At 41.4% G+C, this 15,924-nt stretch overlaps 1 protein-coding gene and 1 long non-coding RNA gene across 3 annotated transcripts in view; one reads left to right on the plus strand and one right to left on the minus strand.

The window, feature by feature from the left end:
- LOC124650317 overlaps nucleotides 1-6,459 on the plus strand; it is a 48,560-nt gene extending 42,101 nt beyond the window's left edge. The window contains exons 1-3 of one of the 2 annotated variants that reach the window (XR_006986948.1): nucleotides 3,212-3,253; nucleotides 3,372-4,567; nucleotides 4,644-6,459. This is a non-coding gene — a long non-coding RNA (uncharacterized LOC124650317). Of the gene's footprint in view, nucleotides 1-3,211; nucleotides 3,254-3,371; nucleotides 4,568-4,643 lie in introns of those variants that run through there. The other variant, XR_006986947.1, reaches the window with a different exon arrangement.
- A 3,095-nt stretch (nucleotides 6,460-9,554) lies between these two features.
- LOC124649059 (probable histone H2A variant 2) lies at nucleotides 9,555-11,090 on the minus strand. The gene is made up of 2 exons (XM_047188737.1): nucleotides 10,956-11,090; nucleotides 9,555-10,082 (listed from the first exon to the last, which is right to left on the minus strand). Exons 1-2 carry the CDS (start codon nucleotides 11,076-11,078, stop codon nucleotides 9,786-9,788), a joined length of 420 nt encoding a protein of 139 aa, XP_047044693.1. The 5' UTR covers nucleotides 11,079-11,090; the 3' UTR covers nucleotides 9,555-9,785.
- Between the last annotated feature and the right edge of the window lie 4,834 nt (nucleotides 11,091-15,924).

Below are 15,924 nucleotides of genomic sequence, written 5' to 3' on the forward strand. Positions count from 1 at the left end.
GCATTAGGCTCACCTTTATATTCCGCAAAGCCTAATATTGCAAAGAAAGAATTAAAATCTGTAGAAACCTATTCACCCCCCCCTCTAGGTTTACCATCTCTATACTTTCAATTAGGACTTGACTTCATATTTGAGAAGTGGTTCACTTTCATATGATTTTATGTGAGCACCTATTTAGTAGGGTTTTATAATTTTTATTATAACCCCCTTTTAAGGTGGTTACTATCTTTATCTTTAAAAGTACCTAAGGTAGGTATTGTTTCCATCAAGGTTGATCTTGGTTACAAGAATAAGTGGTTGATCCCACATATGGTTTTAATTATAGTATATTGTACTAAGTGTTTCTTATTTTCTATAATTATGCATAAGTTTTAATTAGTGAGCAATTCTAGGGTTCAAATGCCATTTTACCTAATGACACATGGTTTGGAACTTAATTGAGGCTTAGGTTTTAGTTGTGATCACCCAAGTGATACACAAACTAGGGTTGAGATATAATTCTAGGTTGGGGATATGAGATGACACCATATTGCATTGGCTAGGTTTACTCTCCCCAATGCATGATAATTTGGTTCACTTGCTTAATATTTCATGTGCTCCTTTAGTTACTAAGGACTTGAGAATTGGTTTTATCTTCTACCCGTTGACTTTTATTACTATCCTCAATTTATCATTAAAGTAACTAAAGTGGTTATGGTTCTTTTTATAGTTAACTTTGGTCATATGGATGAATGGTTTCTCACCATATAAAGTATAGAGTTTGACTCTAAGGTTTTCTTATGTTCTCTAATTGAGGAATAAGTGGAATATAGATGTGGTAGGATTCTACTTATGATCACCAACTGATTCACAAGTGAAGGTTGAGATAAAAGCCTAGGGTGGTTTACTAATGATCTCCCTATAATTTTATGTGAAGTTTGATATCTGCTTATCATATTAGCATTTAACTTATCCTCACATATCTCTAAGGCATGATCATGTATTAAACATGATCAACTTGTTCTTAATTTCTCTACCTCAATTTCTTAGGATTGATGATCATTACCCAATTTATAATGATCAAGGTTTGGCTTCCTAAGGTATCTCTCCTGAATCAGGTTTCTCACTTCTAAGATCAGGTATTGTCTTGATCAACTAGGGTATAATACATCTCTTATAATTTCTTGGGTGGACATGGCTATGGTTGTCTCAATAGATTATATCCCAGGAGAATGCCTGAGATGTTTATTTAGAGTTCTCTCAAGGAATGATGGTTTAACCATTTGAATATATAAATGGGTCTCTCTCTCAATTCCAAGTGTTGCCTCGACTATCTTGAGTGTAACACCATAGCTTGAGTTTTCTCATATATGAATAGTTATTCTAGGGCTTAGGGTGTACTCCTAATATCTCCTTAGGTATCTAGGCTAAGATTCCATTTGTCTAACTTAATTGGATTGGTTTCCTCTTTACTTTATCAATTCATGGATATAGTCTTATTCCATGTGATATTAAGTTATCTCACCACTCCCAAATGAAATGGTTAATCTCCTAATACTTTAATTCACAGGTTGTCCTTGATTCTTAATTGGGTAAGACTAGGATTAGTATGAATGGTCTCTCTCATTTGAGAAGGACTTTAATACCATCCTAAGGTTAGGCTTCATGGAGATTGATGTGATCATCAATATCTATGTTTAACATAATTAGGTCTTCTCTCTTGGGAATGTCTTGAATAATATCTTAGGGCTTCTCTTAAAGATGATTATTTGAATACATGGATGCATATTCAAGATTTAGCTCAAAGTTTGTCATTGTTTCTCTAATAAATAATGTAGAACTATCACCTCTCTAGGTTTGATGTATAATGATTTGGAATATAGAAGAATGTATATTTCTAGAGTTGATCTCCTTGTTATGATTCCAAGAATGAAGTAAAATGAATACCATGAGGTTCATGGTAGGATCAAGGATTATTTTAAGACATGGAAAAGATAAGTCTAGAATGGTTTCTCCATTTTATTGTTACTTGATTTGCAATTGAATATGTGTTCATATGTTATGACAAGGATTACCATATTATAATCTTTTATAAGATCAAGCAATTTATCATTGAGTAAAGTGTTGTTGTGTTGATTATTAGTTCCATTTGATCTAACCCCTTAGATCAAATCATCTCTACCCAAAACAAGGTTTTAACAAAGTCACATTGAGGTTTATAGCGCTTGACTTGATGAGATACTTCAATTCCACCAACATCAAGTGAAACTTCAGTTACTGTGACTGTTTTACTTTAAAGCGCAAAAATTCCCCGGATTTTCTATGCATGAATGCAATGCACACATCTGTTTCCTCTATTTTTGTAACCCCAAATACTGGGATATTACATGCTGGCCCCACGGTGGGCGCCAACTGTCGTCGTGGTGAACAGACAGATGCCATGGGATGGCTTGAGTTGGGGCCGAATGTGCGCTAGAGGATTCGGGGGAGGGTTTTGGTAACAAGAGGATGGATTTCGGATGGAATACCGGTATCTTTATTGATGAACTTAGCCCTTGGCCAGAGGTTGAAGAACGTACAGACTACAAGGTGAGCACCTCTATCCTATTCTACTTCTCTCTCACAGCTAATGATCTGTCTAGTGTTGTTCGTCCCGCGCAGGGGTGCCCCTCCTCTCCTTATATAGGGGAGAGGATGGTTTACAAGGGAAGGAACCCTAATGGCATCTTTGATGATCTAAGCTACTTTATAAAGCTTCTTTGGCCCGGATGACACCGGTCTTGACTTTAATCAGAAGGAGATGACCTCGTCCGGTACCTTTTACGTCACCTTCTGCTTTAGCTTCAGGGTTTCGATTAAAGCTAACTTGCTTCGCTCATCTTTGTCTTCTAGTTCTTGAGAGAATCTTTGACCAGAGTGCCGACAGGCTACAGTTGAGCTCGTGCCGGTACTCCGGTATCTCTTTTGTTTACCGAACTCCGGTATACCCCTCTTGGGATACCGGTATACTTTAACTTGGCGCTTGCCATCTCAACTTGGTCATCCGGATTAACCTTTAATCCGGTATCTTTAGAGATAAATAGGGAAACTTTGTCATGCCTTTGGCCTACCGGGGGCCATCCCCCGACACTTCTAGGTAACAATCTGATTCAATGTATCAAAAAAGGAATCATTTCTTTTCCCCACCTAAGTTCACTGTTGTTTCTTTTGATGTCACACTACCATCCAACAAAGATGAGCTGATACTAATAAGCCAAGCATTTTTTTTATACAGGTAACATGTTTCTTTTGATATATCATTTAGTAGTATTTTAATTTTTATATATGAATCTTATTATCTTGTGAAAAGTTTGTTTCTCTAAAATGTGTACAATCTCTCAATGTCTTTTTAGACCCAGAACTAGGGTTATTAGCTAACAGAAGAAGTGGACAAGTAGTATAAGAACATTTCTGTCAATATAAAGGAAAATGCAGATCAAGGTACGATTTAGTCATTGAACCTGTGACTACTAATATGGATTAGAGGTAGTAATAGATCTGTGTTCAGCTCTCTTTTGCATAATAATTTTTAAAAGGGGCGATAGAACTTTTTAACAGTATTTGTTTTGATCGAGCAAGGATTGCACAACTTTTTATCTTCCTGTTAGTCCAACTGTAGTAGAGGGGATTGCATGGGTATGATTTACCACTACTATAGCTCATTCTATTTGCCTTTTCACTTTCTCTTGCTAAACCATGGAAGGTTTGACCTCATGCTAGGCCCAGACATGGAGAATTAATTAGACCACGAGCAATGTACTTTTAGCACCAATTATGAAATGCAGTATGCTGTGGGAATGTATGTTGTACATTGTCAGTGCATCTTATTGTTTTGTTTTTTCCTCCAGATTATTTAGTCTAATACTCGAATAGAGAAATATGTATCGGTTTTGCTGGTTCAGGTTTGCCTCTCCCTCTAGATTAGGTTCAAATCTTACTCTATGGGTAGTTAAAGGTTGCATCTTTATGGTGTTAATTTTCTTTCCTACTACCAATTTGAGTCAAGTTCTGTATTTATCCCATGTGCTTTGAACCATAGTGCAATCTGGAGGTCCTTATTTTTGTTCTAAAGAAATTATTTGGTAGCTGCATGCAAAAGCTTAGGTTTTATTATATTCGAATTCAAAGTAGCAGAAATTAGTATACTTATTAAGATTAACAACAACATGCTAAAATTTCGGAAAGAAACGACTGACGTGGTATGGTATATTCAGCAATCGAATGTATGATTATGTCAGTTTCAAATGAAAACAGATTTTTTACTTGCAGTAATTTGCACGTGTAGGTATGCCATATGCAGAGGATAAAATAAACAAATACCAGTTCAAGGTCCAATTTGGTCAGTCATGGCCACCTTTTGTTGTTTCCACCAGACAGTTCTCGTCGTGTGGTATCCCTGCACTATGTGCGCTATCCTGTGCGTAGCTCCAACACCCGTACTGAAGATGCTGCAACGCGCCCGAGTTGCAGTGTGCAACCTGACTCCTCTCTGCCGGCAAGGTCCAATGACCACACCTCTGTGAGCACCTCCTGTCCTCCAGCATCAATTGTGAATTTTTATTAATCATGTGGTTGTTCTGGATTCTCCATTTTTGGTTGTTAACTTCACCTTCATTCGCGACAAGGTTGGATCTGGTGGCTACGTGGTAGGACTCAACAAGGCGTGGTTGTAATAGGCAAAGTCCTTTCTGAATCTTCTCACTATAGGTTCAACATTTGCAAGCTCGGTTGGTTTGACACCTACTTGTTCCTTTCACATGTAGTACATTATTTCAGCGTCCCAATTTTATCTCACTTCACCTACCTCTGCTATCCTTTCACATGTAGTACATTATTCCAGTGCCCCAATTTTATCTCACTCCACCTACCTCTGCTAAGGGGAGTTATATTGATTTGGGTGTGATTGGGTTGACTGAGCCCTGTACAACTAACTGTTTCTGGACCAATGGTTTTAATTTTACTTGCTGTGAGGTGAAATTTGTTTGATACTGCAAAGAATGAGAAAGAAGTTCCTAATGCAGGTGAAATTTTCTGTAACAAGAAAGAAGTTCTAATGCAGGGGACGTGCAGCTTGTGGTTCAATTATTAAGGTAGGTTCATCCTATGCCTGCTCAGGGTGATAGTCTGAACTGTATTTCCGGATAGTTGAGTGCATAACTTGTATTTATTTGTTCATCAATCCTGCTCAATTCTACTGAAAATGAAAGTTCTAGGTACCTCTAATTAACGAGTTACCAATACCATTGTACATGTATTTCTGAATGGCGATTGACTTTGATGCTTTGACGTGAGTCTGCATGTTTACAAGCAAAGCATTTGGCGATAGCCTGCATGTTTACATGAGTTCCAAATTTTCACGATTTTTTTTTTATTTTGTGCTTCTTTGTCTCTGTCGAATACTTCTTTTTATTTACTACAGAATTTGGTTTTCAAGATTATTTACTACAGAGTTTTGCTCTTTGGTATAAGATATGCATCACCGTTTATTTTTTGGTTTTTGGAGTAATATTCAAATTATAATTCCATTCCTGTTTGTACAAGTTTAGGTATGCACAAGTGTGAATCGTATAATAAGAATGTTGACCAGTGCTGCACCCATTCTAAAGCTGAAGATAGTATATTGTTGCTGTTTTTTTTTTTGCATGCTTTTTCCTGGTTATTTTTTAGTGAAGCAGCAGTGCTTTAGACTTGCAGTTTATTATGGTTTGCTTTTTGAATGATTTTTGTTCTTCGTGCAAGGCACAAGCACATATCTTGATTTTGACAAACTGCCTGGGACTCTTCTGTTGTCTATGTTTAGTTTTATTCTCTGTATTTTTACCAGTTTTGATCTATGCGTGATTGGACATCAGCATGTGTGAATGATGGTGCCTCTACTCATTTGTGTCGAAAAGCCCATCCCGATTTTCCGCTGTCCTTACTCCTCAGCAGATGTTCAGCTGGACTTTATTGTAAATGTAGAGAATGAATTCTATGCTCTAGAAAAAATAGAATCGTGTGCATCAAATCTGAAACACTGCGAAGGATTTAGGATTAGAATTATAGTCTCCTCACACATGGTCTGCTACATATCTTAACTCGAACAAACTGATAGCAGATGTTCGGCTGGACCTTATTGTAGAAAATAAAAGTTCTCTTCTGCTTTTTTTACGTGCTCAATCTTATTTGGTCCCTTGCTCCTGATTCTTTTTTAATGTAGAGAACGAACCCTGTGCTCTGCTACGGTGATTGATATAGGAGCAGGTTTGTAGTCTCTACAAACATACTATGCTTTGTATCTAAACTGAAGTGAGTAACAAGTGGAGTAGAAAATAAACGTTTGCTACTACTTTCTTTATGTGCTCAAGCTTGCTTGCTTATTCCTGGTTCTCTTTCCTTGTAATGCTTGCCTATGCAAAAGGTTGGACACAAGATGTATGTGTTATTTGCTACGTATCTTCTGTTAATTCTCACATAGGAATTCTCACATAGTATATTCACTTCCAAATAAAAAGATGCATAGTGAATACCCTGTACAGTGGCTGTTGTTCCATAATAAGTTGCTTACGAGAGATGCCTTGGCTATTCGTCAAACTTATAATGATAACGCATGCATGTTATGTTCGGAGTTAAAAAAAGTGTGAATCGACTACTTTTCGAATGTGATATTGCTAGACTGCTTGGTCTATTTTTTTCTGACACCTTAGTTTGACCCGAGAAATGATCCAAGACATTCTATTTGCTCTAAATGGGGACAGACAGAAATGCGCTATTTGCTACAAGAATATGTGCTCTATTTTGTGCAGAAACGGATGATTCTCTTGCTGACTTGTATTATTTAGTAACTGTTATATTTTGATATGTCTGGGCAATGATCTTTTTATTAAGATTGGTTCCTCCTTTAAAGATTTCACTTGATAAAGGAGATATGGGCCAGGTAAAATCTCAAACTATATGTATTCTCTTAAAAAGTAGTGGCTTTGTATTGAAGAACCACTTACTTTCACCAGTGGAGATGGATTAAAGAGATGACTAGCTATTCATGTGTTGAATATATCCCTCTCCTTTTATAAAAACACAAAGGAACGATTGTACACCGTAGACACGCATTTAGATACTGGAGCTTGATAGGATGTATCAAGTAAAGAAAGTAGCTTTGATTCTTCTTTCAGCTATGCTTACTTCTAAACTACTTTTTGTTGCATCACTTCATTTACCAGGTTACTCCAAAGGATAAAAAAACTGGTGCTGAAACTATATGTACTCTTTGTTTTAAGCTATCTGAACAACATTGGAGTTCGGTACAAAGTGTATTCACTTTTTGATTTTTGGATGTACACATTGAGTGTCCAGGTTTAGGATTTTATTGACAACAATAAATATGTTTTATTTATGGTTGCATTAGTGGGCTATTTGTATAGTACACCATCTCTCATCTTGATTTACTCCATTACCCATCATGATTTCATAGTTGTCGTAACCTTTAACTTTTGTTACATTCAGGCTTTGCGACAATTCGTCCCAGGTTTGCGGATTTTATCATTAGCTTACAGCTATATAATCATTCGGTCTGGTTTGTGGAAACTAAACTTGGATTTAATCCCAGAAGTACTTGCACTGGATAATATTTGCCATGTCTATTTGGATTTTAGTGTGTTGTCAGTTGCAAAGTTTAGCGTAAGTGTCTCGCTAAGCTTACTGTTGTGTCCACATGATTTTATACATGCCTAATTATGCATACGTTCTTTTCCAGGAAGATGTTGTCTTGCTTCTCTCATGGCCAGAATAGGGGTATTGCATTATATCAGCTATATTCCAGTTGTTCTTGATGCTACAGGCTTATCATCCATTTCAATGAAGGCAGCGATTGCACCCACCCAGGAGCTACATGACCACAGATCAGTTATGATCCCCTGCTCAGGTAAACCCTTAGAGACAACATTTCTGATGCATACTAATGCTGCTATCTTAGATGTAAAAAGCTTTATTTGTTGGAATTCCGAGAGGGAGGCATTCAAGAACAAAGGTATTATGGCATTCCGAAAAATACAATCCTATCTAAAACTGCTATGGTTCCATAAAGGTGTTATGACATTCATCTAATCCACATTATCTCCCTAGGTAGCAGATGCAAGTGTCCATCACTCAATGTTTTCACATATGCTGATGCTAAAAGAATGGGACACTTCCTATATCTAGAACTGATATGGTAAGCATTTATATATGGATTAGCTTCCGAGAGGGAGGCATTCCAGAACAAAGGTATTATGACATTCCGACAAATACAATCCTATATAAAACTGCTATGGTTCCATAAAGTTGTTATGTCACTCATCTAATCTATATTATCTCCCTAGGTAGCAGATGCAAGTATCCATTACTTGGTGTATTCACATATGCTGATGCTAAAAGAATGGGACACTTCCTATCTAAAACTGCTATGGTAAGCATTTATATATATGGATTAGCTTGGGAACTTCCATTAGTATGCACAAGCTGGAAACTAATCATTTATTTATGATCAATTGTAGGTCCAGAATAACGCTAAGACAATCAATTTGAGAATTCTGCTAGATAGCACTCTTCTTTCGATGCTTTAAGGCATACTGTGTTCAGTTTAGATGGAGGAAATCTGTAAACTGTCCAATTTTCTATCTTTGTCCATTGTATTTTGTATTTGCGTGTAATTGTCATCAGTGGATATAGCAACAGTTAAAATTTTACAACAAATAAACTTCAGTAGGATATAAATGCTTCAGTCGGTGGCACAAGCAAAATTCTTACAGTACACATATCTGTGATTCTGAGATCTAACATCCATTGTTTCATAGAGATTATATAGGGAAGAATAAAATACAACTGACCCACGGATCAATTCGCATTTGGTCGAGTTGTCCTCTCGATTTTCTTCTCCTCTGCCTCCGCTTTTTGCTGCCATGTTGTCCTAGCACAACTCTGGATGCTAATATTGTATCCCCTCCCCATCCATTGCTCCTTTGTGAAATTTGTATTCCCCACAACCGGTGCCACTAAGGCAGAGACAGCAGTGCTATTACATATATTTGATTCTAAGATCTAACATTCATTGTTTCATAGAGATTATATAGGGAAGAATAACATACAACTGACTGGCGGATGAATTTGCATTTGGTTGAGTTGTGCTCTTGATTTTCTTCTACTCTGTCTCCGCTTTTTTGCTGACATGTTGAACCAATCTCTATCCATAGCTCCTTCGTGAAATTTTTGTTCCCCACAACCCGTGCCACTAAGGCAGAGACAACAGTGCTACTAGATGAAAATAAATGGTGCTACAAGGAAGCATGTCCACCACAACGAAATGAGGCGCACCATAAATCTAGTATAAGATGGATCGTGGGCAAGCATAGGCGTGCGCAGCCGCATGTCCGGCATAGGAATCGGTCCAACAAAGGACGAGGGACTACAGGTACAACGGTACACTTTCAGGTTTCAACACCAGGCACCAGTCAATAACATGGGGCCACTGATCACAGGTAAAAGCTAGAGAGAAAAGTTAACCTTACAACAAAACAAGACTGAACAAACAAAGATTAGCTAGTCTTCAATACGACGGGATATGATATCAGTAGTTCTACATCAAGATTACATCTGCTCCAAAGGCATCCTTAATAAGCTGTTACCAGAAGGTAGTCCATCACAAATTCAACAAACGACAGCTAATTCAGGTTCTGACAATACCAACACCACAAACCATAACATAAAGGGGGTCACGAAGATACACTACAGGGACAACGCACTGTTGCATCCATTCACTCCTTGGAGGTCTTGTTGATGAGCGACTTGTGGATGTGAGGGATGACACCACCGCCAGCAATGGTGCCCTTGATAAGGGTGTCAAGCTCCTCGTCTCCACGGATGGCAAGCTGCAGGTGGCGAGGGGTGATACGCTTCACCTTAAGATCCTTGCTAGCATTGCCAGCCAGCTCCAGGACCTCAGCAGTCAGGTACTCAAGGATCGCTGCAGAGTATACAGCAGCAGTGGCACCAACCCGGCCATTGGCCGAGACCCTCTGTTTGAGCTGCCTGTGGATACGGCCCACCGGGAACTGCAACATTGCCAAAGCAGGTCAGAAAATGGTATCTGAATTTTGCTAAATCAAGTAAATTTCTCCGCATATTAGATGTCACATGGCGTTCTCCATGGAAGTAACAGAGATATCTGATGCATAGATGCAAACATTAATTCTGAACAAGGAAGACTGAAGATCATTTGCATATAATCACTTGTCAGGCTCACAGCACAAGACTACGTAGAATTGATTGTTCATGAAACTGGATTTAGTGAAGCTTGCTACAACCGTACAAGTAGACTCAGGTGAATAATGAATTACTGATGCTGAGGTCATATCATTTGTGCATAATACTTTTCACAGCACAACTCTGGCTAGACCTAGGTTGTTCATGCTACTATTAGTTGAAGCCTTCTACAACAGTAAGTTAGCTTATGTGAATACTGAACTACTGATACTAAGGTGCAGTGCTAGCCTGCTGTAACCATACAAATTTGCAAAACCAATAAGCAATTCATGAAACGTAAACAGTGCAGGTACTTTGGTGATATTAAGAACAAAATAAGGACGCCAAGAGTAATACGACGATGCATATCTAGCAAGCATCAAAGCAAACAAACTTTAAACAGGGGTAACGAACCTAAGACAGCGTTTATTTTTCCAAGGACCTAAGCAAAACAACTGATTTAAGATATCAGATTGTAGGGACAGAAATCTGAAGAAAAAACACCATGACTGTAGGAGCATTTCCTGCACGAACGAAATATGAAACCTGGGTCGAATACTGCGTAATGACATCCGGAAGTTACAGATCTAACGAACCCCGAGCAAGAATCAGCATCAATAGAGAAATTATACATCTAGAACGGCCCTAGTAAAGGGAGGAGAGGAAAAGGGGACTGAGCAAACCTGGATCCCGGCGCGAGAGGAGCGGGACACGGGCGCCTTCTTCTTGTCCTTGTCCTTGTCGGCGGATCCCTTGGCCGCCGTCGTCTTTGCCGCGAGCAGACCCTTGCCTCCCTTCCCGGCCATCTCTCTCCGCCGCAGAACCTGCACAAGCACAACCAGTTGTGAGCACAAGGCCCGTTAGCAAAACATCAAGAACGCAAGAGATGCTCAATTCAACGAACGCAGATCCGCTGCCTTACCTCGCTTCCTCACTCGTATGTTGCTCTGGTAGAAGCTTTGGAACGGAAGAAGGCTCGCGTGCTTCTCTTCCCTCGCCCTCGCAGTGCTGTCTCGCTGTTTTACTCCCTCTATTATTTCGAGGAGGAGGGCGGGGCAGAGGTTTGGGAGGGAAACCGGTGACTTTTCGCGCGCGCTGGTATTTTGGGGTTTTGAACACCCGCGCGCGGTGTGATTGCCAAAATAATTGGCGGCCGAACGAAAATACTGAAAAGAATAAGCGGGAAACTGGAGAGCGTGCGAGCGTCTTGCTACCGGGCCCAATAAATGCAACGCGTTCTGCCAATTCTCGCTCACCGTATAGGCGATTTTGACAAAAAAAAAACATTTTTAGCGATTTCATACCACTAACCCTCCTTTTGTGTGGCGCCCTTCCGAGTGGCACCACATCTGTCTATGTGGCGCTAAGGGCATCTCCAGCGGCGCGACCCATTTTAGCATCCGCGCGCGTCCGTTTGCGTCGGCCGAAATGGCCGAAATCGACCGCGCGTCCGTTTGCGTCGGGGGTGGCTCCAGCGGCACGACGCATAGTTTGGCCGAATCATTTTTTTAAACATAAAACATAATTTACATAGTTAAAACATGAAAAAAAAACCTAACGCCTATTGTTGCTCCTCGTCGCTGTCGAGCACGATGAGCTCCGGTATCACCCACGGCTAGTAGCCAGCCGGGGGGTACGCCGGGCGCGCCGCCGGTGCTGGAGGTGGAGGAGGCTGCGGTTGTGGCGGCGGTGGAGGCGCCCAGGGCTGCGGCTGTGGCGGTGGTGGAGGCGCCCAGGGATATGGCTGTGGCGGCGGTGGAGGAGGCGCCCAGGGTACAGCTGGGCATGGGCTGCCCGGCCCGGACGACCCGGCTCGACCCGGCCCGAAAATCCCGGGCCGGGCCGGGTCGGGCTTGCACTTCGGGCCGGGTTCGGGCTTGTATTTTGAGCCCGAACGTCGGGCCGGGCCGGGCTCGGGCTTGCAATTTTCGCACTTTAGGCAGGTTCGGGCCGGGCTTCTCGGGCCGGGCCGGGCTTTTTGCATGTTCGGGCCGGGTTCGGGCTTAATTTATAGGCCCGACGGTCGGGCCGGGCCGGGCCGGGCTCGGGCTTGGCATTTTACGTTCGGGCTTTTTCGGGCTTGGCCCGAAGCCCGGCCCGGCCCGAGTTTTGCCCAGGTGTAGCCCAGGGATACGGCTGTGGCGGCGGTGGAGGAGGCGCCGCCGAGTCCTGTAGCGCTTGTCGAAGGGCTTCAGCGTAGCGGGGCAGCGGCGGCTGCACAGGCACGTTGTTCTCGGAGACGAGGACGTCGAGCTTCGCCATCTCGTCGTCCGTCATGTTCTCCAGGAACTCGAAATTGCGGCCCTCCGACATGGCCTGCTGCCCTTCGTGGAAGACGGTCGCGACGTAGTCATCGCTGTCGTCATTCACCTCCTCGTTATGGTAGGCGAGCGCCTCGATGTAGTCGTCGTCGTCGTAGGCATCGTAGGCGGCGTCGTCGTCATCGTTGTACTGCGCCTGCTGACGACGTGTCGGCGCCTCCTGTCTTCGTGGACGAGCCGGTGGTGCAGCCGCGAAGGGAAAATCCATGTCGCCCATGAATCCCGCCCTTCTTCTCCTATTCGTCTCCGTCGACAGATACGTACGCCAACTTTGGGAGTCGATGGCGTACGCCGGATCGGTGATACGCGTAAAGCACACGTCCGTTGGGAATCCCAAGTGGAAGGTATGATGCGTATAGAAGCAAGTTTCCCTCAGTATGAAACCAAGGTTTATCGAACCAGTAGGAGCCAAAAAGCACGTGAAGGTTGTTGGTTGAGGAGTGTAGTGCGGCGCAACACCAGTGAAACCGGCGCCAACGTGGAACCTGCACAACACAATCAAAGTACTTTGCCCCAACGTAACAGTGAGGTTGTCAATCTCACCGGCTTACTGTAAACAAAGGATTAACTGTATAGTGTGGAAGATGATGTTTGTTTGCGAAGAACAGTAAAGAACAATTGCAGTAGATTGTATTTCAGATGTAAAGAATGGACCGGGGTCCACAGTTCACTAGTGGTGTCTCTCCCATAAGATAAATAGCATGTTGGGTGAACAAATTACAGTTGGGCAATTGACAAATAAAGAAGGTATAACAATGCACATACATATATCATGATGAGTACTATGAGATTTAATCAGGGCATTACGACAAAGTACATAGACCGCTATCCAGACATGCATCTATGCCTAAAAAGTCCACTTTCGAGGTTATCATCCGAACCCCTTCGGTATTAAGTTGCAAGCAACGAGACAATTGCATTAAGTATGGTGCGTAATGTAATCAACACTAATATCCTTAGACAAAGCATCGATGTTTTATCCCTAGTGGCAACAACGACATCCACAACCTTAGAACTTTCTGTCACCGTCCCAGATTTAATGGAGGCATGAACCCACTATCGAGCATAAATACTCCCTCTTGGAGTTACAAGTATCAACTTGGCCAGAGCCTCTACTAGCAACGGAGAGCATGCAAGAACATAAACAACACATATGATAGATTGATAATCAACTTGACATAGTATTCAATATTCATCGGATCCCAACAAACACAACATGTAGCATTACAAATAGATGATCTTGATCATGATAGGCAGCTCACAAGATCTAACATGATAGCACAATGAGGAGAAGACGACCATCTAGCTACTGCTATGGACCCATAGTCCAGGGGTGAACTACTCACACATCGATCCGGAGGCGATCATGGCGATGAAGAGTCCTCCGGGAGATGATTCCCCTCTCCGGCAGGGTGCCGGAGGCGATCTCCTGAATCCCCCGAGATGGGATTGGCGGCGGCGGCGTCACAGTAAGGTTTTCCGTATCGTGGCTCTCGGTACATAGGGTTTCGCGACGAAGGCTTTAAGTAGGCGGAAGGGCGGAGTCGGAGGGCTGACAGGGGCCCCACACGCTAGGGCGGCGCGGGCCCCCCCTAGGCCGCACGGCCCTAGTGTGGCGGCGCCTCGTCGCCCCACTTCGTTATCCTTTCGGTCTTCCGGAAGCTTCGTGGAAAAATAAGACCCTGGGCGTTGATTTCGTCCAATTCCGAGAATATTTCCTTTGTAGGATTTCTGAAACCAAAAAAAGCAGAAAACAAGAATCGGCTCTTCGGCATCTCGTCAATAGGTTAGTGCCGGAAAATGCATAATAATGACATATAATGTGTATAAAACATGTGAGTATCATCATAAAAGTAGCATGGAACATAAGAAATTATAGATACGTTTGAGACGTATCAAGCATCCCCAAGCTTAGTTCCTACTCGCCCTCGAGTAGGTAAACGATAACAAGGATAATTTCTGAAGTGACATGCTATCATAATCTTGATCAATACTATTGTAAAGCACATGAGATGAATGCAGCGATTCGAAGCAATGATGAAGACAATGAGTAAACAATTGAATCATAGCAAAGACTTTTCATGAATAATACTTTCAAGACAAGCATCAATAAGACTTGCATAAGAGTTAACTCATAAAGCAATAAATTCTTAGTAAAAAGCTTTGAAACAACACAAAGGAAGAAATAAGTTTCAGCGGTTGCTTTCAACTTCAACATGTATATCTCATGGATAATTGTCAACACAAAGCAATATAACAAGTGCAATAGGAAAACATGTAAGAATCAATGCACACAGTTTACACAAGTGTTTGCTTCTAAGATAGAAAGAAGTAGGTAAACTGACTCAACAATAAAGTAGAAGAATGGCCCTTCGCAGAGGGAAGCATTAATTACTATTTTTATGCTAGAGCTTTTCATTTTGAAAACATAGAAACAATTTTTTCAACGGTAGTAATAAATCATATGTGTTATGTATAAGATATCCCATAAGTTGCAAGCCTCATGCATAGTATACTAATAGTGCCCGCACCTTGTCCTAATTAGCTTGGATTAACATGGATTATCATTGCATAACATATGTTTCAACCAAGTGTCACAAAGGGGTACCTCTATGCCACCTGTACAAGGGTCTAAGGAGAAAGTTCGCATTGGATTTCTCGCTTTTGATCATTCTCAACTTAGACACCCATACCGGGACAACATAGACAACGAGATAATGGACTCCTCTTTTTAATGCTTAAGCATTTAACAACAGATAATATTCTCATAAGAGATTGAGGATTTGTGTCCAAACTGAAACTTCCAGCATGATTCATGGCTTTAGTTAGCGGCCCAATGTTCTTCTCTAACAATATGCATACTCAAACCATTTGATCATGAAAATCGCCCTTACTTCAGACAAGACGAACATGCATAGCAACTCACATGATATTCAACAAAGGTAAAAGTTGATGGCGTCCCCGAAACATGGTTACCGCACAACAAGCAACTTATTAAGAAATAAGATACATAAGTACATATTCTTCACCACAATAGTTTTTAAGGCTATTTTCCCATGAGCTATGTATTGTAAAGGCAAAGAATAGAAGTTTAAAGGTAGCACTCAAGTAATTTACTTTGGAATGGAAGAGAAATACCATGTGGTAGGTAGGTATGGTGGACACAATTGGCATAGTTTTTGGCTCAAGGATTTGGATGCACGAGAAGAATCCCTCTCAATACAAGGCTAGGCTAGCAAGGTTGTTTGAAGCAAACTCAAGTATAAAACGGTGCAGCAAGACTCACATATGAACATATTGTAAGCATTATAAGACTTTACATCGTCTCCTT

Source organism: Lolium rigidum, chromosome 4 (genome assembly GCF_022539505.1).
Source record: "Lolium rigidum isolate FL_2022 chromosome 4, APGP_CSIRO_Lrig_0.1, whole genome shotgun sequence".
NCBI classification, from domain to species: domain Eukaryota; kingdom Viridiplantae; phylum Streptophyta; class Magnoliopsida; order Poales; family Poaceae; genus Lolium; species Lolium rigidum.